Source organism: Cucurbita moschata, unplaced genomic scaffold (genome assembly GCF_002738365.1).
Source record: "Cucurbita moschata cultivar Rifu unplaced genomic scaffold, Cmos_1.0 Cmo_Scf00011, whole genome shotgun sequence".
In the NCBI taxonomy this organism is placed as follows: Eukaryota; Viridiplantae; Streptophyta; class Magnoliopsida; order Cucurbitales; family Cucurbitaceae; genus Cucurbita; species Cucurbita moschata.
Window position 1 is genome coordinate 4,360,562 of NW_019268527.1, and position 19,866 is coordinate 4,380,427.

The following is a 19,866-nucleotide window of genomic DNA, read 5'->3' on the forward strand; positions in this document are numbered from 1 at the left end:
TATATATATATATATATATATATATATATATATATATATATATATATATATATATATATATTTGAAATTTGTGTTTGGGCTTTCCAACTTAGAGATCTTGGAATTCAAGTAATTGATGTTATTACAACTTTTGTTTTGTCAATTTTTATCCTCTATCCTCCAATAATATATATATATTTTTTTTGAACGGTTAAAATATCATTATCCCAGTGCAGTCAAACCCAATAATTGACTAGTCAATTTATATTAATTATTTCATATATTTTTTAAAATATCAATAGAATCGAACCCAATAATTGTACGAGTTATAGTCAATTTATATTAATTATTTGATATATTTTTTAAAATATCATAAGCCCAATAATTATATGAACCATTTATATTAATTATTTAAGTATTTTAGATAACGAGATATTTTAGAGAAGAGAGGTAAATATTTTAGAAAAAAAATTTAGATTTGTTAGGCCTAGATTGAGTAGGCTCTAGTATAAATACCCTCTACACTGTCTAAGTCATCATCCCAAGTTTTCAAAGTGTCTTGTCTCCGGGTCTTAATAGAGAATCGTGTTTCCCCCACAGATCGTGTTGAACATGGACTTTAACATATTGATGTTGATATTAGGGGTGTTCAAAAAACTCGATGACTCGAAAAATCGATAAACTCAACCCATATAATCTGGGTTGGATTAGATTTAAATAAATGGAAAGGTTCCGAGGTTCCTAAAATTAAATTGGGTTAAAGTGAGCGGAAGGAACAATTTAAAACATGGAAAAAAGGGCAACAGCAGCTGTGATTCCTTACTAATCAGCACAAAGGGTTGAGGTTTGACAAGATTTTCTAACGCCTCTCTCATGTCCATTCCCTGATGAAGCCATTAGAACCACCACAGCCACCGTAAACATAAACAACATGCCGACAAGCAAAACGTATGTTTTTCTTGAAGATCTACGGTATTCTCCGAACAGAACAATTCCCCAAAACGTGCTTATAAGTGGAAAGGCCTGAAACAATCATTTCAAAGTCAAACAACAAGCTAAAATGACAACGATAGCAGTAGAGATTGTTCATTTAACTTATGGGACCGGGGCTCTGTAGAGACCCACTTTAAACGGGGTGGAGAATCTCTGTTTAAACGTCTCTAATAACAGTTACTAAACTCATTGAGAGTGGTAAGTATACTGACCTCCACAGAATCTGCTGCAGCATATCCAGCAGCTTGACCGCTCATGAACTGCAAACCATTGCCAAATCCACACAAAAAACCAGCCAAAAAGGTCCAACCCCTACCATTCCAATCATTCAGATATGCCTTGAATGATGTCTTGGGTAAGTTCAGCATAGGGCGGTAAAGGAAGACGACGTTAAGAACGAAGGCTAAGACGAAAAAAGAGGTCGAGAAATAGAAAAATGAGGTATAGACCGACAAGCGTGGGATGCCTTCCTTCAGAGTGTGCCATTGATCGTTTGTGGCCAAATTGAATGCAGGTGAGAAGAGAGAAAGGGAAACACCAGCAAAGAAAGTTATGAACAGTCCTATTAGTGTGCTTCTTCCAGACACCTGCAAGCATATGCCATTTCTGGTCACTCAATACAAACATTAAGGGATGTGTTCATTAATGTAGTGGCATTACAGACCTTGATGGATCTTCTGCTTTCTAGTTGAATAAGAAAGTCTGCAGTCCCAGCTTCTGCACCTCGGCTCGAACAATCGGCACTCTCCATGTCTGTAGATTCAACTATACATGTCATAATTTAAAACCGAATCGACTAAAAGACAGCAGTAAAACATAGATCCTGGGGATTTACCATGGCTCAAAATAGGAGAGGTTTCAACTGCCCTGTCAAAAATGTATTTGGAAGTAAATATTATCATCTAATACGCAACGAAAATTCGAGTGGAAAAGTACAACTTCAGTAGAATTCAAAATCAACCAGCATATGATTCACAGCAAAACTTTGGATTTGAGAGGCCAACTAGAACGAAATAACGAAATAACGAAACAACGAAACAACGAAACATCTCATAAGTTTACTCATTGGTACACGTAACAAAACATACTAACTCTTTTTCTGAATCAGCAGACAAGTGTTCCAGCTTTGCTTCGTTATCGGCCGAGTTGGACAAGTGAGCAGCACAGCCAAGAAATACTGCGATCACAAAGCACGCAACACCGGGGAAAAGAATCTCGGCTCTATTAATTTTGCCATCAAGAAAGTAGTTCAAGGTTGAGCCTTCAAAAAAAGAACAAAAAGAAGAAAAAAAGCAATGCCCCAGAGGGGGGAATCCCATCAGACATAAGAAATATGTTAACACAAATATAATCAGAGTAAGAAAGAACGGAACGAGTGTCGAGACCTATAACTACTATTATGCTGCAAACGAGCACTTCTGTAACTGATAAACCAACAAAGGGCCAAGCATATTGAGAGGAAAGATTGCCGATACTCAACGCTACTCCACCGGCCAACGTAAACATGACCGAAGGCCAGTTATCCTGCACCTGATAGACTAGAAGATGTTACACGCATTGCAACATGATTCCACGAAGTGTACATGAATCAATGATAGCCAATAACGCATTATGAATCACCATATAGTCTAAATGCCAATTGTTAATCGCTTCTATAAATGGGGACGGTAGAATTGGAAGCAAAATCTCGAACCTTCAGAGCTATATAGAAGAAAGCATGGAAATCAAGCAATTAAGGACAGATGTGTTCGTAACGTCTCATGCCCAAGATTCGAATCAAGATTTGAAATTCGGATTCGATACCTCATGGTCTCAACATCCCCTGCATCCCCTCCGACATAACCACGTTACCAACTTGTCTAGAAATGCTAATAAAAGAGAAAACTATCCCCACATACTTCATCAGAAAATTCTTAGGAGGTTACCTAATATAGCACACTTAACTTTGGTTCTTATGATTGAGCTACCGAAAAGAAATGTGCTCCTTATTGGTATAAGTAGTAACTATCAATTCTTTAAATCATTTCTTAACCATCATATCCTCGTGATCTTGGTTCATTCATGTATCCTTCCTTAAACGACACAATATTATTTTAACAAACGATCCAATTACGGCAACCATAATCATAGTGATTTCCCAAATTACATGGCTATCTATGGAACACTGAAGGAAACTTCCAAGAGAGTAAATATAAGAAAGCAACCTGAGAAAGCTGTTGGATGAAATTTGGAGTATCTGGTGAGCTATTTCCAAACTGACCAAGTGTCAAAGCAAAGATCACAGCAGCTAAATAATTTGTGATCGAGTAATCAAGGAAAGTATGCTGAGGGAGACGCCCTCGCCGTTCTTGAAGAGTCAGAAGTGCAGGAAAAGTCCCCAGAAAAAAGAGGGACAATACCATACATGCTATTGCTCCTTCTTTACTCTCCACTAAATACATCTTTCAATGAATCAGGAAATACCAAAGAAATCCTGCAGCGAATAGCGAAATAAATCAGTGTCGACAGCGAACAAGCGATGCCTTAAGATCGACGAAATTCATAGTTACTTGACGATTTCAAAACTGTCGAACTCAAATTTTCCAAACGATCCAAAACGTTTCGAAGTTAAAGATCACAAACAGAAGAAATCCGTACAGAATTTTCTAAGAACATCGCAAATCATTAAGCCGCTTGGATTTTCATTACCTTGCTCCTTGTATTGCCTTCTTCAATCAACTAAAAATCAAACTCCAGCAGATTGTAGGAACGCTTCAATCAAGAACAAAACTACGCTAAATCCAGAAGGTATGGGGGAAGCGGAGTAGATAAAATTCAGAGTGGTTGCTTCAACAGGGGAAATATTAAAGAAATCAAAATGAAACTTGTCGTGCAAAATGCATTTATTTAAATATGGTGATCAACTGGTAGTCGCTTCCGCTTAATTTCTGGCACATTAAAGTCAAAAGATTCGCTAACATCCAATTTTTGTTCCAACTTTTTATCTTTTTGTCAATTGCTTCATTTTAAATTAAATTACCATGTTTTGTGCTTGTTTCCATTACAAAATGTTGTTTTTATTTTTAGATTGGACTTAAATATTTAAATATTTAAATTAAAAATGAAGAAAAATAATGAGAAATCATCTGAACGAAACCCAAATAGTTATTAAATGAGACTTAAATTATTATCTAAATTATTGCCAAATCTAATCAGATCGGATCATATCCATGTTAGACTCATGTACAATTGTGTTCATATTTTAAAAAAATAAATTAATTTTTTATCCTGAAACTACCAACCACCCTGGCCTATTTTACGATGAGTCCACTCACTTTCTGGGAGCTACGGCATGTGTGACTAGGTCACTCAAATATATCCGCCATCAAATTTTTAAAAGGTAAAAAATCAATACCTAGGTAGGGGAGTGACCTAGAGCCTTCTGGACTCATTCCCGGTCTCAGCAAAAATTCCTCATTTATTTTTGTGAGATTGAGGTGGGAATATTCCACGAAAAATTTGTGGGGATTGAATTTTATTGTTATTATTTTTTTAATATAATTATTTTAAAATTAATTTTTTCAATATAATCCTCATTAAAAAAATGATAAAATAATCCTAATAAATCAATATAATCCTTATTAAAATATAGTTATCTTTTTTAAAAAAATATAGTTATTTTAAAATTGATTTTTTCGATATAATCCTTATTATTAAAAAATGATAAAATAATCCTAATAAATCAATATAAAGCAAACATATCTATAAAATACTCTACTAACATAATTTAAATTATTATAACGTAATTATTTAAATTTTAATATTATAACATAATTTTTAAAAAAGTTAATTTATTTTTTTAATATAGTGAAAAGAAATATATATATATATATATTATTTTTAACCTGAGTTAAAAATAATAAATTAAGTAAAGCGAGAGAATTGGGTAGTAACAAGGAATATAATTTGATCCTCGACTCATTTACGTAACCGAAAAAAATATTCTTCGCTCCCTCCCAGATCGGGGCGGGTCCTATTGCTAATATTAAACTGAAAAAACCACATTACATTAATTAATAAAGGACGATGATTACAACTAATTTAACGAGAGGGGGAAAGGGTAAATCAATAACTTTTAACCGCATATACAACCAAACACCAAAATCCAATGGTCAAAAAGCAATCCATATTCCCCTACATACGTGGCAAAATCTCAACCCTTCAACGAGATTTTCATCATCCCTAGAACAACAGTACGGAAAGCCACAGAGTTAAGCCCACACTCAAAAGCAAGTTCATCTTCTCATTGAAACCCACGCCACCGCTGCCGTCGTTGAACCCGGCGCCGCTCCCACTCGGACTGATTCCGTTACCGAATACCGTCGGCGTCATTCCCGGATTCGTCGTCCCCGGCGTAGTTCCGCCGGAGTTCGTCGGCGAGGTTCCCGCATTGCTTAAATGAAACATAAACAAGTTCAGACAAATTTCTTAACAAAATCACGATTCAAGCTCTTCAACAACAAACGACATGTCGACAATAGCTCAGATCAGTTCATATGATATTCACACAAGATCTAATTCTCTTAGAACAGCGGCATTGAAATCCAAACTCACCACCGACAAATCGAAGTTTCAAGGAATCAATGGCTTAAACATTAGGCATTATTAAAGATGATAAAATGAGTGAAGAGGAGTACTACCTGGGGCTCGAAGGGTAGACGCAGCCGGAGGGCACAGCTGTAAATAAATTTAAAAAAACAACACGAAAGTCAGTCGGAGAATGGTGTAAAGAGGCGTAACAACCAGGAAGTCCGGCTTACAGGCGGTGAGGGAAACGCTGGGAGTAGCGGCGCCGGAGAAGTCACAGCTTCCCTGGACTTGACCTTTTCTCTGGAAATAGCTGTTGACGGCGTAGCTGCAGTGATCTTTGACAGTGTTGGGCTGAAAACAGGCGCCACTAGAGAGGATCGGAGAACAGTCAGCTCCGGCGCCACAGGCATAATCCAGTGCTTTTTGAAGAACTTGTTGGCTCACTCCATCTCTACACAAGCAATAGTTGGCGTCTGAAACGAAAAGAAACCGAAAATAAATGAGAAATCAGAAGAAATTTGTGGAAGAAACTTAAACCTAAATCGGAACTTACAAGATTGACCGGTTAGGGCAAGGAAGAACACTAAGAACACGAAAACCGCCATGATTGAACGCAGAAGAAGCTCGAAGAACTTGAAGAAGAACCCTAGAGAGGTAGGAGAAGGGAAAGTGGTGGCAAAAGGGTCAAAAATTAAAGAGCATTAGAAGGTAAGGGCTATTACTATATACGAGCACGAGTAGGCTAAATTTTAATTATTATTATTTTATTTTATTTTATTTATTTATTTATTATTATGAGGTATATATAGAGTGTTGGTGGTGGTGTTTGACCGTTTGGGTAAAATTCCCTCAAACGGTCTTAAACCCACGTGGGTTATCATTACCTAACCCCGATTTATTTAACCCAACCAGATGGTTAAAGTTGGGTTGGGTTGGTTTGGTGCCCTAAGCTGACTCAGCAGCCGGTGTCACCCACATATCTTTGTATTTTTCTATGTTATGCAAACTCCATTTTTACTATCTAAATTAATTAATCTATTTATTGTTATTTTTACAAAATTAATAGTTTTTAAGTTAAAATACTATTTAAAAGTTTTAATATGGCAATGTTTTATTTTTCTATTTTATATAGAAACCCATAACTTAGAATTATGGGTTCAAAGTAAAAAAAAAAATCCTATACTAAGTGGAATATTTAAAATTTCCGACTTTTGTGACATCCCACTGTTTGGAGAGAAAAACATTAGAAATCTCTCACTAGCAGACCCATTTTAAAAGTTCGGAAGGAAAATCTCAAAATTAATAGGTTTGGAAGTGGTGTATGCCTTAAAAAAAGTTCGGATTCTGTTCAAGTAAAGGAACTTTGAGAAAAAAAAGTTCGGGTTCTGTTCGAGTAAAGGAACTTTGAAGAATGAATTCAAATTCAATGATAGGATGAGCTAGAATATTGAAAAATTAAAATCAAAGTGTGGTTGTGCCCCGAAGTAAGTCATGGAAGACGATGACTAGTTTAAGTGGGGGAGAATGTCACAACCCAACAATGATTGTGCTCCCAAGTACGTCATCAAGGACGATGACTAGTTTAAGTGGGAGAGAATGTCACAACCGAACTATGAAAAGAGTATGTTATGACCCTCACATTGCGATAAGAGAATTGTTGGCGAAAGTTCAAATTACAAATTTGAAGTGTTATTTATTTATTTTCTAAAATACTCTGTTTTTAACCGTAGTTTTGTAATAGAAACAAAAGCCGTCCGGTCGGCTTCAGAGTGATCGCTATGGTCCCATGACTCTGGCTAGATGCCTTTTTGGGCCCTGAATATAAAGTGTCCTCAAATTTATGTATTTAAAAAAAGGGGCATAAAGTAAAAATTCCACAATCATTTACCTATCCTATTCTATACTCATATTTACATATTTGAATCGAATATTTAAACGGAGTGTTTTAGAGTGATTTTAAAATCATTCAAATATAGACCGATTCCCTAAATATTTTTCTGGTTATTGCTCAATATCTCAACTATTCTTACGGAACGGAACGTGAGAAGCATATGAATAATCATTCAATTTCAAGTAAGAAATCGAAGAATTACTCAGGAATTCTACGAGATTCATTGGTTTTTTTTTTTTATAAGAACTGAATATGGGTTCGAATCCTACTAAGAGATTCACTGGAGATCAAACATTGTTGAAGAAAGAACGAGATCTTTATTTTGTTTCTTCCTGTCGATCCAAAAAGAAAGAAATGTTATGCTCCTTACGTGTTTGGGGCATACTTGATTTTTTCCTAAAGGGTTGGGTTTGGTGCAACAATTTGTGGTTTATTTTGTGGAAGTACAGAAGGCTCTTCAGGTGAGTAATCAAGCAACAGCATCAAATTCCGAAACCCAGGCAAACGCCTCGACCTCGTCTACGAGCAGGCTTTATTCACGTCGATCGTGCCGAACTTCTATGATGCTGGAGTTTTAGCAGCCCTCTAAAATCATGGAGAAAATTACAAACTTGGTGCATTGTACTAGAAAATGGAGAATGAATGCTAGAAGAGTTTGTTTGATATGTGATGTTTATTAACTAAACAGATTAGCTAAGAAATGGGAGTTTTGATAGGATCAATGTAATTAAAAAGAGCATAAAAGCTAACCCGTTTTTGCTCCTCCAAGTTTGCTTTAATCAAGGAGTAGATGGCGACACCGGCAATTGCTATAGCAGTACCAATTCCAGTTTGAGTTGAGATTTTATTGCCTGCAATAGTTTGAAACACCCATTTGTGGTTAGATAGCCTTTCTAAGTAATGTAGTTGTTAGATGTCCGGACACCCCAAAGTCTTGAACAGGGTAACAACTTAGACCGGAATGACTGTAACAGCCCAGGTTCACTACTAGCAGATATTATCCGCTTTGGCTCGTTACGTATCGCCGTCAGCCTCACGGTTTTAGAATGCGTCTATTAGGAAAAATTTTCTACACCCTTATAAGGAGTGTATCATTCTCACAATCCACCCCCCTCTGGGAGATTTATCGTTCTCGGTGGCACACTGCTCGATGTCTCACTCTAATACCATTTGTAACAGCCCAAACCCAACACTAGCAGATATTGTCTACTTTGACTCATTACATATCGGGTTTAGGGTTTAGGGTTCGGCGTCAGCCTCATGGTTTTAAAACGCATCTGATAGGGAGAGGTTTCCACACCCTTATAAGGAATGCTTCGTTCTCCTCTCCAATCGATTTGGGATCTCACAGTGACTGAACTTGTCGAGAATCATAACTTGCTGATGGACGTTTTAAAACGACAATAAACAGATACAAACATGGCTTTAGAACAGAAAAGACCATGTTGTGTTTTTCAGCTCCCATCAAAACAGCTCAAAAGATCCCCCACAATGTAAAGAAGATTTTAGTAGTCCTTCCGTCGAATGTATCAAGAATCATGAATTTATGCATAACTAACGTGAAGTATTAACAGAAAACTATTTATGCATGTATTAACAGAAAACCTACCAAAAACAACAATGGAGAACCCAATCACAAAAACTCGCTTCAATACGTTTCCTACAGCATGTGTTAATGGTGCAACTCGTTCAAGAGTATTAGTGGCAAGCTGCAAAAAAAAGTAAGCTCAGATGTAATTGAAAAGATTGCAAAAGTAACGGGAAATGATTTGTGAAAGAATGTAGGATTATGTAAAATAAGTTAAGAAATGTTATGTGCTCATTCAAGCCTCCATTAAAATCAAATCCCTTTTCATATGACAGCATTCATTAGAGTAAAACCTTCAAAGAAGATAGAATAAATTATGCAAGGGTTCTTGTAGTTGCAAGCCGAATAAAGTAATTCATGATAAGCCCCATCGGAAGAATGAAAAGAACTATCAGGAATCACGGCTCTCCAAAATGGTATGATATTGTCCACTTTGAGCATAAGCTCTCATGGGTTTGCTTTGGGCTTCCCCAAAAGGGCTCCTACCAATGGAGATGTATTTCTTACCTATAAATTCAAGATCATCCCCTAAATTAGCTAATATGGAACTCTCTCCCAACAATCCTCAACAAGAACGGCAGGCAGTTGCCTTTGTCCGAACTCCAAACACAACCGAAAGAAATCACGATGACAGATACCTGATTGTATAGATGATAAAACATTCCAATCCAGAAAAGATCAGACAGGAACTTTTGGAGACCCACTTTGGCAATGGCATCCTTAAAACCATGCTGCAGTAGCTGCGGTCCTTCGATCTGAAAGCGAACCAGTGGTACCATGTTACCTATGAAAGCGACCAACGAAACAGTTCATCGACGAGTAAACTTACCATTACTGCAGGAGGAATGCAAAACAAAAGAGCAATTACTGAGGTGTATGCATACACGTTCGTACTGTCCATTCCTGTCTGTTAAAAAGAAAGTCATCTCAAACAAATGAAAGAAAATGGTAAAACTGCGGGCTAAAAGTTCAGTTCTTACCATTGCCTTCTTCGAATAGATACTTCTATAAGTGAATGCAATGTTTGAAATCATTGCACTAACAAAGCCAGTCCAGTTGAAGGAAAGCTCCGTTAGTGATGCCATTGACACACCTAATGCACATAGTATTGCATGTTTAGAAAACATCACACTGAGCGAAGTTAAGTACAAACTAAAGGAGCAAGATGTTACTGAATTACCTAAGACAACAGGTGCTAGAGAGAGCCACAAGCTGAAGGGAATTTGATGTCCCAAAATAAATTGAGAAGCAGCAGCGTTAAAGAATGGCTCCAAGGCTGAAGAAGAAAGTGGAAAAGGAAAATTAGGACCTGGTTTGTTTACAGTAAAAAATTCCCGCTCAAAGCAAATAAATCCAATCCATACATAGAAAAAATTTCTCCTATTGCATCTACATTCCAGTAGGAAAATAAAAGGGGCAACATAATGCATTTCAAGAAATAAGCCATTGAGGCACAAAGCTCTGCCTCGCAATCTCGTTTTCTATGATACAAATAATCAGCACAAAAATTCAACAAAGAAATCTAGGATACTTGTAACAATCTAAGCCTACCGCTAGTTGATATTGTCCGCTTTGGTCCGTTATGTATCACCGTCAGCCTTACGGTTTAAAAACGTGTCTGTTAGGGGGAGGTTTTCACACCCTTATAAGGAATGTTTTGATCTCCTCTCCACCGATGTGAGATCTCACATACTTACAATCTTCCACATCTCATCCGTTTCTCTTAAGCAAAACGACCATGACTGTTCATTGAAAGACAAAGAATGAATAGCCGTAGACAAATGAATGGTAAGTGAAGGATTCTGTACCTTTGATAGTGTGAGTGAAGGACACAGCAACAGCTGCAAATGAAACATTTGACATCACATGTCCAAGTGCATGGCATAGCGAAACTGGTGTCAATAACAGCAAGAGCTCCTTATCCATCGGCTAGTAACAAGGAGAACTTTATCAGAACAACCCACAAAGTCGACAACAGAAATGGAGAATGTAGAAACTTACAGCACGTTTTGGCAGACCTACAGCCCAAGAAATGAGACAATATCCAACTCCAACAAGAAGATGTATGACAGAGACAAAGCTGCAGATTAGAAACGAAAAACCAAATAAAATGAGTACAAATCTTCCTAGGTGCTCAAGAAGAAGAAACTATGCAGTAAGCAATCAAAACATGGTCCTCGTGGAACGGCCCAAGCCCACCGCTAGCAAATATTGTCCTTTTTGGGTTTTCTCTTTCGGTATTCCTCTCAATGTTTTCAAAACGCATCTGCTAAAAAGAGGTTTTTACACCTTTATAAAGAATGTTTCGTTTCCCTCTCCAACCGGTGTGGGATCTCACAACTCGGAAGCAAATCTTAGTGATGTAAAACAAACAGTAACTGATAGAAGCAACTTACTATGGATATGGGAAATAATTGTAGACTTTTTTATTGAGTATGTTGAAAATAACATTTAAAAAGTACCTGCGCCAAAGATCAAGATTTGATATCATAAAAATTAGATACACTTCTTTAATAAGATATTGATGATAAAACAGCTATGCTCAAACTTGTTCATCTTATTTACTTCGATATAAAGTTAAGTCTAAGTAAAGATATCCAGTCAGTCTAAAATTCCAAAGTAACGGCACAATTCAGCTGGGTTTTAGAGGCAGAATGGCAAAGAAACTGCATACCACATAAAGAAGTAGAAACCAGTAACAAGTGCTGGAAATCTTGCGGCAAAGCTCTTTGAAGGGCCAGTCAACCTGATTTTGCAGACATTAGCATCAACAAAAAAATTCAAACACTTCTAGTTTAATCTGACGAGAGTAGGATTTTAAGTCAAAATCAACCCAATCAGTTGCATTGAATTTTACAGCAATAAATGATAAAAACAAAGAAAATTAATAAGAATAAGGAGTTAAAGATCATGGGAATCGAACCCATCGGAAGCTCCATCGGCATCAGCTGCAGCCGCCCTCACGACCAGCCGACGAACAACACTACGAGACGTCAACGGTTGTCTAGAGCTTAAGAGTCCGATAGCCTTGCTACATAGCTCCACCGACGGAGAAACAGTTCGATTCTCCGTCAACGGTGAAAGCGGCGTGTTCAAAGCTTTAGAATCAAGTGATCGACACTTGACAACGACAGAACTGGCGGGAACTGTTCTATTCGGAGTCAATGGCAGTGTAGGTAACCGACATACACGAATCGGAGACTGTATTACGCTAGTCATCGAAGCCATCGCATACAAAAATCAAGCCAAAGAAGACGATAATACAAGCCCCAAAAACAGGGCAAAGAAACGAAAAACTGTCGAACTCAAGCCCCCGAATTCGCCAGAGCTCTACGATCGAAAAAATTTCCACTACGACAGAATTAGATGAGGCCGTGTTCGATTACTATGAACACGAACCCGCGAGTTCTACGGATTGTGTTGGTTGACCGTGAAATGAAAATGAAATGCAGAATCCGAACAGAGAAGGCGATTGAAGTTCTTATATTCCTTATGCCTCAACTCATAGCTGAGAGAGATCATTGGCTTTACGTTTCCCTCTGAATTCGAAAATTCGATATTTGACTTCTTGCTTCCATTAGAGAGGCTCGAGGTTCTCAATCGAAGAATCTTTCCTTGGAAAGTAAGAAAGACGATAATATAATATAAATAAAATATTTGAATCTCTCCTTTTAACTTTCCAAATTTATAAATTTGTTTTTTAAGTTATTAAAATTTACGAATCTTCTAAATGCAAAATTAAAATTTTAAAATTTTATTAAACGTAATATTTTAATTTATATACTTCTATTAAATACAAAATTAAAATTTTTTAAAATATATTATATATTTTTAAAATTAAAATGACGAAATAGATACAAATGTGAAAATTCGTGGACTAAATTTATAATTCAAAACATTTTAATTTTTTTTTGGAGAAGCTTCTAGATGAAATTTTGGATTAGTTAGGTTAGTGACTCGAGCCCTTCACAGCCCATCCCAACCGAACGTTCTATTTTTGAGTTGGGTTGTTAATCGTCTAAATAAATATTACATCAATAATTAAAATATCATAAAACTCAAATATAAAATATTCACCGTTGATAACTTATCATTAACATTGGTTACAAACATCACAATGTTCTTAATCTTCATAATATTCTTTAAAATACGATAGAGTTAGATTGAGCCGTACCTTTATTTTGAGTTGGTCAAGTTGATCCGATCAAAAAATTATCAACCCATGAGTTGACCTGAATTTTTTATTATTTAAAATTTAACCTAACCCAAGTTGAAAAAAAAAAAAAAAAACTAACCCAATTCAATTTTTATGATTTGAGTTAGATAATTTAAATTGGTCGAGTTATGAGATCATATAAACACTATTAAATATAATTTAAAACTACGGGTGCATTCATGTTCCATTAAATTATATTTATATTTGTTCGAAAGCCCAAAAATGGATGATTTTTATATTATTTAAAGAAGATTAGATCCAACTTTGGTTTGCATTAGAAATAAACCTTTGTTTATACTATAAAAGTAAAAGCAACTTTGATGGGATGCACGAAAATAGCATAACAATGAAGCTTCTCGAACTATATATATATATATATATATATTAAATAAATAATTTTTATTTTATTTTTTAAATATGGAATCAAATTTGTATTTCAACTTAAATTTTAAAATTGAAGCATGCTTCGTAAATAATAATAAAATATATAAAATAAATAAATAAAAGGACCGAATGCGTGGTCCAAATGTTGCCGATTGTCATCTAGTGGTGGGCCCTAATTACCTAACTTCTTTTTTAGTTTTTGGGTTCATATATAAACCTATCATGACCTGACACGTGTACCCTAATAGTAAATAATACGCGATTATTTTATTAAATATTTTAGTTGATTATTTGATTATTTTTTAAAAAAATTAATAAACCCACTCATTAACATGGTTCGTGGTTCGGAGGTCCCAATTCACCCGTGACCTTCTTTAGAACTATTGGTCGGTTCAACTATAGAACCCGACATTGGTAGCACGATTGTCATTAAGAACTTGGTCTTGGACATTTGGGATGCCGTCTTTGGAGGTTCATGCTTGCGTCGGGGAGTCAAAAATGTCGACCTCGACGAGAGTGGTGAGGAAGCCTGATTGAGTCGTCAAATTAAATTTTTTTTTACGGAACACCACACTTTTCAAGCAGGGGGTTTGTCAAAAAAAAAAATGAGGTAAATATTAATTATTACTCCTAGTTTATCAAAATATATCAATTTTTTAATTAAAATTTTTAATTCCATTAAATTACACCTTCATTATTCTGGATAATATAGGCCCAAATCCGAAAAAAGCCCACGATTTTGAGCATATTGGGCCGGCCCAGAGTATTTAAATGAATCAGCCGCTAACAAGTTTGACTGTCGTCGTTTCCGTTCCCGCGGATCAAACAGCCAAAACCCTAACCAGAAATCACGGGGAAGTTTCTAATTACAAAGTTCGGTTCAATCTGGAGGGAAAACAAGAAAAGAGGAAGAACTAAAACTAGAAACTCCGGCGAAGCATTTCTCTTCGACGAAGAACGTCTATTGCGATTGTTAGTTTCTTCATGGAAAGCGGCGGCAAAGGGAGAGATGAAGAACAAGACGGCATGTCTGTACACTCTCCATGCAAAGCTCCTCCGTCATCCGCTTCTTCTCTTCCCAAGGTCTCTCTCTCTCTCTCTATTTTCAGACATTGTCTTATGATCGCTGGAATTTGATTTTGTTCTTGTTTTTTGTATGCTGTGGTTAGGAGCAAGCACAGATTGAATTGGAACTCAAACTCTTGCAAGCTCTTGAAATTTATCCACTAGTCAAACTGCAAGGCAAGTTTGGTTTAACACTATTCTATCTGGTTCTTAATTGCATGTATTATCAAAACGTGAGTATGTCATTAGTTTTCGAGTCTGTTCGTCCTCAGCATCACGGCAGGAATTCTTGATTTTAATCAACAAGTGAGAATCTAACCTATTGTCTAGTTGTGTGTTCAGTGATAATGATCAACTTCATACTGTTATTATTATTTTGTGTTGTCTGATCAAAAGTGGCATGGAGGACCAGAAATTACGAATGATGTAGCTATTCTTACGGTTGAGAAATGAGTGGAAGAGAGTACCGAGCAAATTAAAGTTGTCTTCCCGGGATGTCATTCAGTTTTTCACTTTAGGCTTTTACCGACTAAGAACAGGGAGGAAATGTTGTGAATTGAATATGCTATAATCAATAAAATCACCATCGAGAACTTAAGCTGTCAATTAGGCTCGCAAGGAAGGAAATAAAACTTTGACGTATTTGCTAATGATACCAGATAATGGCATCTTGTTCATTAGTCTTTTCTTTTCCCTTCTACATACGAGCTTGCCGTCACTGAATTTTCGTTATTTTCATACAGGCATACATCGCCATTTTGTTCTCTTCGGGTTGATGGAGTTTCTAAGAAGAAGGTTTTCTCTGCCCCATGTACCACCTTCTTTCATCTTATTCAGCTTTTGACAATAAAATCTAGTGGCTTCTACAATTTCTTATGCATAATAATTTATTGGTTTACCATCTTCTTGCCACAGCTTTGATCGTCAGTTCTCTTCTGATGAAGTTCTACAGTTGTTGGATCGGTTCTATAACCTGGAAATGCTGGTAAAAAGAATCACTAACGCCTTGTTTTTTTTTTTTTTGGCTGCTGGCTCAATTTTATTTGAGAAGGAAGATAATCTAAATACATAAATATATAATCTAGAAAATTCACTTTTCTGTCCTTCACTCTTTAGGAAAGAAAATGTAACCGCCCAAGCCCGCCGTTAACAGATATTACCTTCTTTGGGCTTTCACTTTCGGGCTTCCCCTCAAGGTTTTTAAAACGTGTTTGCTGGAGAGAGATTTCCACACCCTTATAAAGAATGTTTTGTTCTCCTCTCCAACCGATGCGGGATCTCACAATCCACCCTCCTTCGATGCCTAGTGTCCTCACTGGCATTCGTTCCCTTCTCCAATCGATGTGGAACCCCCTCAATCCTCCCCCTTCGGGGCCTAGCGTCTTTGCTGGCATACTGCCTCGTGTCCATTCCCTTCTGGGCACAGCCTCCTCGCTGGCGCATCGCTTGGTGTCTGGCTCTAATACCATTTGTAACAACCTAAACTCATCGCTAGCCAAATTATCCTCTTTGGGCTTTCCCTTTAAGGTTTTTAAAATGTGTCTACTAAGGAGAGGTTTCCACACCCTTATAAAGAATGCTTCGTTCTCCTCCCCAACCGACGTGGGATCTCACAAAAAAATTTGCTAATTCCTAATAATCATACATCTTGTGGAGGGCCATGAATTTGTGACATGTTGGGGTACATACTAAGTAGAGCTCTGACCTCACATCTGACCTTATAGACCTCATATTCATTTTCTTTCTAAAGAAGATACTTTTCCAGATTGAGTAGGAAATATGTCTACAGCTTAGTTGACATATTCAAATTTACATTTTGTAGAGTTAGAACCAAATAATGTGGGGGGCAAGTCTTATTTCTTTGCCACTCCTTAAGTCATCTTTTCCTGTCCTCCTGATAACTGATGAGATATATGTGCTAATATTGCTTTCCTCTCCATCACAATGCATTTCAGAAGCCAGACGATGAGGAAATGGAAATTCTGAATCACGAGGAAGATTTCTGCCTACCACAAACCTTCTTTGTCAAAGAAGAGTCTTAAGGGAAATTGTTCATATGGATGGTACCTTAGCCCTTCCTGGCATCTTTCTACTGTCGATCCCTTTTTGTTTTGTAAATGTCAATACAGAATCTTTTGCTGGATAGTATAATAAAAAAATTTCCTTTGTAAAGATGAATTCCTTAGTTTCTATACACCAGGGTCAATATGCTAAGTTCTCTGTTCCGCATGCCATACTTCTATTGAAATGCCCTCCAATCTAGGAGTTCACATTTTCTGTTCTTTTTTCCTTTTTTTTTTTGAGCTGATGCAAGTCTCTTGGTACTGGCCCCTGAAGTGTAATGGTCTAAGCTCACCGCTAGTAGATATTGTTCTCTTTGGGCTTTCTCTTTCGGGCTTCCTTTCAAGGTTTTTAAAATGTGCTTGTTAGGGAGAGGTTTCCAAACCCTTATAAATAATGTTTTGTTCTCCTTTCCAATGTGAAATCTCACAATCCACCTTCTTCGGTGCCCAGCGTCCTTACTGGCACTCGTTCCCTTTTCAATCGATGTGAGATCCCCAATCTACTCCTTTTGGGTCCAGCATCTTTAGACGCTCACACATCTCTCAAGTGTCTGGCTCTGATAAGAAGTCTCTCGACTTAAAATCAAATTTGGAGACTAACTCATTTGAAGACAACTCAACTTTGTTGATGAAGTTGATACTGAGTGAAGGATGATAATTTCCTTGGCAATTTATCCCCATGCAACATAGGAGCCACTGCCCCAATCTACCTGTCAACATCATAGATAGATTCATATAACCACAAACTCATGGACCTAAAAATCCTTCACATGGGCTACCTTAGATTTCTTTGAGAGAAGACAAGAAGACCAGAAGACAAATACAGGTTTCATTCTTTCATGATTTGATGGGTCTTTGTAAAAACTAATCTTTCACAACCAAAAACCCTTAGGACCAGGTGCAGTTGCCCTCATCGACAATTTACACAACCTCTCAAGGGGAAGACCTTTTACGCCGCTCCTTACCGGGCGCTATAAGAATTTTCTGGTGAAGATAATCCCTGAAAGCATACAAGGTATTGGCCCGTTTCACTTGTATAGACACAATAGAAGGTTGAGTCTAAAATTTTTTTAATTATGTTTTTCAAAAAATTATATTTATTCACATTACATCTCAATCTCAATTATATATATTCTTAAAAGGTTTCTTAAAAGGTTGGATAGAGGTCGAGTTATAATTCTATTTTTGAGTTCTAAAATTAACAAATTGAATAAATAAAAAAGGTTAAGAAAATCTTCAAAAAAAAAAAAAAAATGGGGATGTAGCTCAAATGGTAGAGCGCTTGCTTTGCATGCGAGAGGTACAGGGTTCGATACCCTGCATCTCCAACATTTTTAGATACTTTCATAAAATTATGCAACATTTTTAGATACTTTAATAAAATTAAACTAAATAGCTAGAGTTAAAAAGAATTTGACCCTAAAATAACTGAAAATTTACACCAAAACATTATTTACAAACCAAGCATTATACCTCTCAAACATTAAATAATACTTTCTAACCATATCAATTTCATGTCTATGTGCAAATATTTTGCCCAAAAGTTGTATAAATAGTATGAAATTTGATATTCTCATTCATATGGATGTGGATATGGGGGGGTTAAGTTTGAGATGAAGAGAAAGGAAGAGAAAATTGCCCTTTTATATTTCGTGGCAATTGGACATTCTTTACCAAAAGAAGAAAAATATGGTTCAATACAGAAATAACATGGTCTCAGTATCAAAATAATGAAGATATTTTTAAGGTAGAAAGCCAGAAGAGAGGTGAGGGGAGATAAATGGATTTCTAAGAATATAGACTGGCAAAAATGAATTGCAGCTACTTCTTCTGCGAAAAATCTCAAAATCTATAGATTCCACGTGCCTCGATTTCTAGTCATTGACATCGTCGGATTGGATCCATCAGCTTCTTCATCAATATGGTTATATGAACTCCGTATTACCCTGTGATAGCAATCGAGACGAAAAGAAAGAAAAACATTCAGGTTGTTTATGAAGCAACCATTTCTTATCTCGTTTGAGAAAGTTTTTGGAGTAAAATCTTAGCATCTAAGGAGAAAAAGAGCATTGCTGGATCAAATTCCTACAGATGAACTATTGTTGCAAAAAGAACTATCGGAACAAAAACTACAGATCTCAAGAAAAATATTTAAGAATGAATAGAGGAATTACTTACCATAGCCAAACAACTGTACACATTCCCGTTGTGAGAATCCGACATAACATATCGATCATTTTTTCACGAATGGTTTCTGGCAAACAAGGAGCCTTTGGTCGCTGCCATTCTGAAAGTCGATCACCCTTGCCTCCCAACGAATATGTGTAACAAGCATTCGCGCCTTCTCTATCGGTCCCACTTTGTCATTTAGAATAACCCATCCCTGAAAAACAATAGTCAAATTGATCGATATGATACTTGCACGGTCGCACCAGGGAGAAAAAAAAGCCTCGAGTTTCTTTTTAATGAAGGACTAGTACCTCAGGGCGCAGTATACGGTCCATCTCAACTAAAAATTCAAGCATGCTGCACCTACTTGAAAGTAGCTGTGAGAGGAGCCCATTTGCATGGAGCAAATCATATGTTCGTGGATAAGTGGGGAAAGGTTCACACCTACAAGTAGACGGCAAATTAATTCTTCTTTTAGCAACCAGATTAAAACTAATTGGACCCAAAAGTACGCAGTCTGCTCTTAGGAAGTGAAATTTTTCATGAAGACTAGAAGTAAGAACAGCATACCAATCGTGCAGAACACCAGCAAAACCTTGATCAAGTATGAGGGGAAGCGTATTAGGAGATCCAACAGGCACAACATTCATGACCCAAACCGTTTTCTTTTGCTCCACAAACGCAGCATTTAAACCCCCATAATGAGCATTCATGTCCATCACATTGCGTATCATGTTAAATGGAGGTAATGGATCTTCATCACCAGGCCTCTTTGGATGGTCAGAGAAAATTAAAGGCGTAAGTAAGGACCAATAGTTTTTCAAAGCCGTTCGCCAAATTTGTAAGTCATCAGCGTAGTCATCTGATTGAACGCCTGCAGATCAATATAAGACAAAAAGATCAGAAAATGAAAATGGTTCCATCATAACGCAAAAAAAAAAAAAAAAAA

At 36.7% G+C, this 19,866-nt stretch overlaps 5 protein-coding genes and 1 non-coding gene across 7 annotated transcripts in view; 2 read left to right on the top strand and 4 right to left on the bottom strand.

Moving 5' to 3' along the window:
• Positions 1-625: 625 nt before the first annotated feature.
• Positions 626-3,838, bottom strand: LOC111449447 (ureide permease 1-like). Its single transcript, XM_023089340.1, has 8 exons — positions 3,661-3,838; positions 3,177-3,445; positions 2,358-2,502; positions 2,065-2,233; positions 1,808-1,839; positions 1,637-1,725; positions 1,185-1,559; positions 626-1,002 (listed from the first exon to the last, which is right to left on the bottom strand). Exons 2-8 carry the CDS (start codon positions 3,411-3,413, stop codon positions 802-804), a joined length of 1,248 nt encoding a protein of 415 aa, XP_022945108.1. The 5' UTR covers positions 3,414-3,445; positions 3,661-3,838; the 3' UTR covers positions 626-801.
• Positions 3,839-4,960: 1,122 nt separating this feature from the next.
• Positions 4,961-6,305, bottom strand: LOC111449448 (PLASMODESMATA CALLOSE-BINDING PROTEIN 3). Its single transcript, XM_023089341.1, has 4 exons — positions 6,095-6,305; positions 5,772-6,014; positions 5,652-5,688; positions 4,961-5,404 (listed from the first exon to the last, which is right to left on the bottom strand). The coding sequence occupies exons 1-4, from the start codon at positions 6,144-6,146 to the stop codon at positions 5,194-5,196; spliced, it is 543 nt and encodes a 180-aa protein (XP_022945109.1). The 5' UTR covers positions 6,147-6,305; the 3' UTR covers positions 4,961-5,193.
• Positions 6,306-7,636: 1,331 nt separating this feature from the next.
• LOC111449446 (triose phosphate/phosphate translocator, chloroplastic-like) lies at positions 7,637-12,646 on the bottom strand. Its single transcript, XM_023089339.1, has 12 exons — positions 11,944-12,646; positions 11,695-11,766; positions 11,417-11,482; positions 11,022-11,100; positions 10,829-10,949; positions 10,201-10,296; positions 10,001-10,113; positions 9,850-9,927; positions 9,659-9,775; positions 9,042-9,141; positions 8,183-8,283; positions 7,637-8,017 (listed from the first exon to the last, which is right to left on the bottom strand). Exons 1-12 carry the CDS (start codon positions 12,246-12,248, stop codon positions 7,991-7,993), a joined length of 1,275 nt encoding a protein of 424 aa, XP_022945107.1. The 5' UTR covers positions 12,249-12,646; the 3' UTR covers positions 7,637-7,990.
• A 1,784-nt stretch (positions 12,647-14,430) lies between these two features.
• LOC111449449 lies at positions 14,431-16,919 on the top strand. The gene is made up of 5 exons (XM_023089342.1): positions 14,431-14,703; positions 14,790-14,862; positions 15,429-15,480; positions 15,601-15,670; positions 16,641-16,919. The coding sequence occupies exons 1-5, from the start codon at positions 14,605-14,607 to the stop codon at positions 16,725-16,727; spliced, it is 381 nt and encodes a 126-aa protein (XP_022945110.1). The 5' UTR covers positions 14,431-14,604; the 3' UTR covers positions 16,728-16,919.
• A 1,084-nt stretch (positions 16,920-18,003) lies between these two features.
• On the top strand, positions 18,004-18,076 carry TRNAA-UGC. The gene has a single exon. It is a non-coding gene; the product is annotated as a tRNA-Ala (tRNA).
• Positions 18,077-18,372: 296 nt separating this feature from the next.
• LOC111449665 (probable methyltransferase PMT5) overlaps positions 18,373-19,866 on the bottom strand; it is a 5,018-nt gene continuing 3,524 nt past the window's right edge. For both annotated transcript variants that reach the window (XM_023089662.1, XM_023089661.1), the window contains exons 7-10: positions 19,488-19,791; positions 19,229-19,361; positions 18,927-19,131; positions 18,373-18,694 (exon numbers count right to left, since the gene is read on the bottom strand). In XM_023089662.1, coding sequence (XP_022945430.1) covers positions 18,982-19,131; positions 19,229-19,361; positions 19,488-19,791 — 587 coding nt within the window. In that variant the 3' untranslated portion in view covers positions 18,373-18,694; positions 18,927-18,981. The remainder of the gene's footprint in view (positions 18,695-18,926; positions 19,132-19,228; positions 19,362-19,487; positions 19,792-19,866) is intronic.

What these genes read in the sequence shown, in the direction of transcription:
- LOC111449447 (XM_023089340.1), bottom strand. Translation starts at nt 3,413, where the DNA reads ATGTATTTAGTGGAGAGTAAAGAAGGAGCAATAGCATGTATGGTATTG. An exon ending in CTCTCCTATTTTGAGCCATG is followed by an intron (nt 1,726 to 1,807) that starts GTAAATCCCCAG and finishes TTGAATCTACAG; the next exon opens with ACATGGAGAGTGCCGATTGT. An exon ending in CTGCAGCAGATTCTGTGGAG is followed by an intron (nt 1,003 to 1,184) that starts GTCAGTATACTT and finishes TGATTGTTTCAG; the next exon opens with GCCTTTCCACTTATAAGCAC.
- LOC111449448 (XM_023089341.1), bottom strand. Translation starts at nt 6,146, where the DNA reads ATGGCGGTTTTCGTGTTCTTAGTGTTCTTCCTTGCCCTAACCGGTCAA. An exon ending in TGCCCTAACCGGTCAATCTT is followed by an intron (nt 6,015 to 6,094) that starts GTAAGTTCCGAT and finishes TTTTCGTTTCAG; the next exon opens with ACGCCAACTATTGCTTGTGT. An exon ending in CAGCGTTTCCCTCACCGCCT is followed by an intron (nt 5,689 to 5,771) that starts GTAAGCCGGACT and finishes ATTTATTTACAG; the next exon opens with CTGTGCCCTCCGGCTGCGTC.
- LOC111449446 (XM_023089339.1), bottom strand. Translation starts at nt 12,248, where the DNA reads ATGGCTTCGATGACTAGCGTAATACAGTCTCCGATTCGTGTATGTCGG. An exon ending in AATTATTTCCCATATCCATA is followed by an intron (nt 11,101 to 11,416) that starts GTAAGTTGCTTC and finishes TCTAATCTGCAG; the next exon opens with CTTTGTCTCTGTCATACATC. An exon ending in ACTTGGAGGAGCAAAAACGG is followed by an intron (nt 8,018 to 8,182) that starts GTTAGCTTTTAT and finishes CCATGATTTTAG; the next exon opens with AGGGCTGCTAAAACTCCAGC.
- LOC111449449 (XM_023089342.1), top strand. Translation starts at nt 14,605, where the DNA reads ATGGAAAGCGGCGGCAAAGGGAGAGATGAAGAACAAGACGGCATGTCT. An exon ending in CCGCTTCTTCTCTTCCCAAG is followed by an intron (nt 14,704 to 14,789) that starts GTCTCTCTCTCT and finishes TGCTGTGGTTAG; the next exon opens with GAGCAAGCACAGATTGAATT. An exon ending in TCTATAACCTGGAAATGCTG is followed by an intron (nt 15,671 to 16,640) that starts GTAAAAAGAATC and finishes AATGCATTTCAG; the next exon opens with AAGCCAGACGATGAGGAAAT.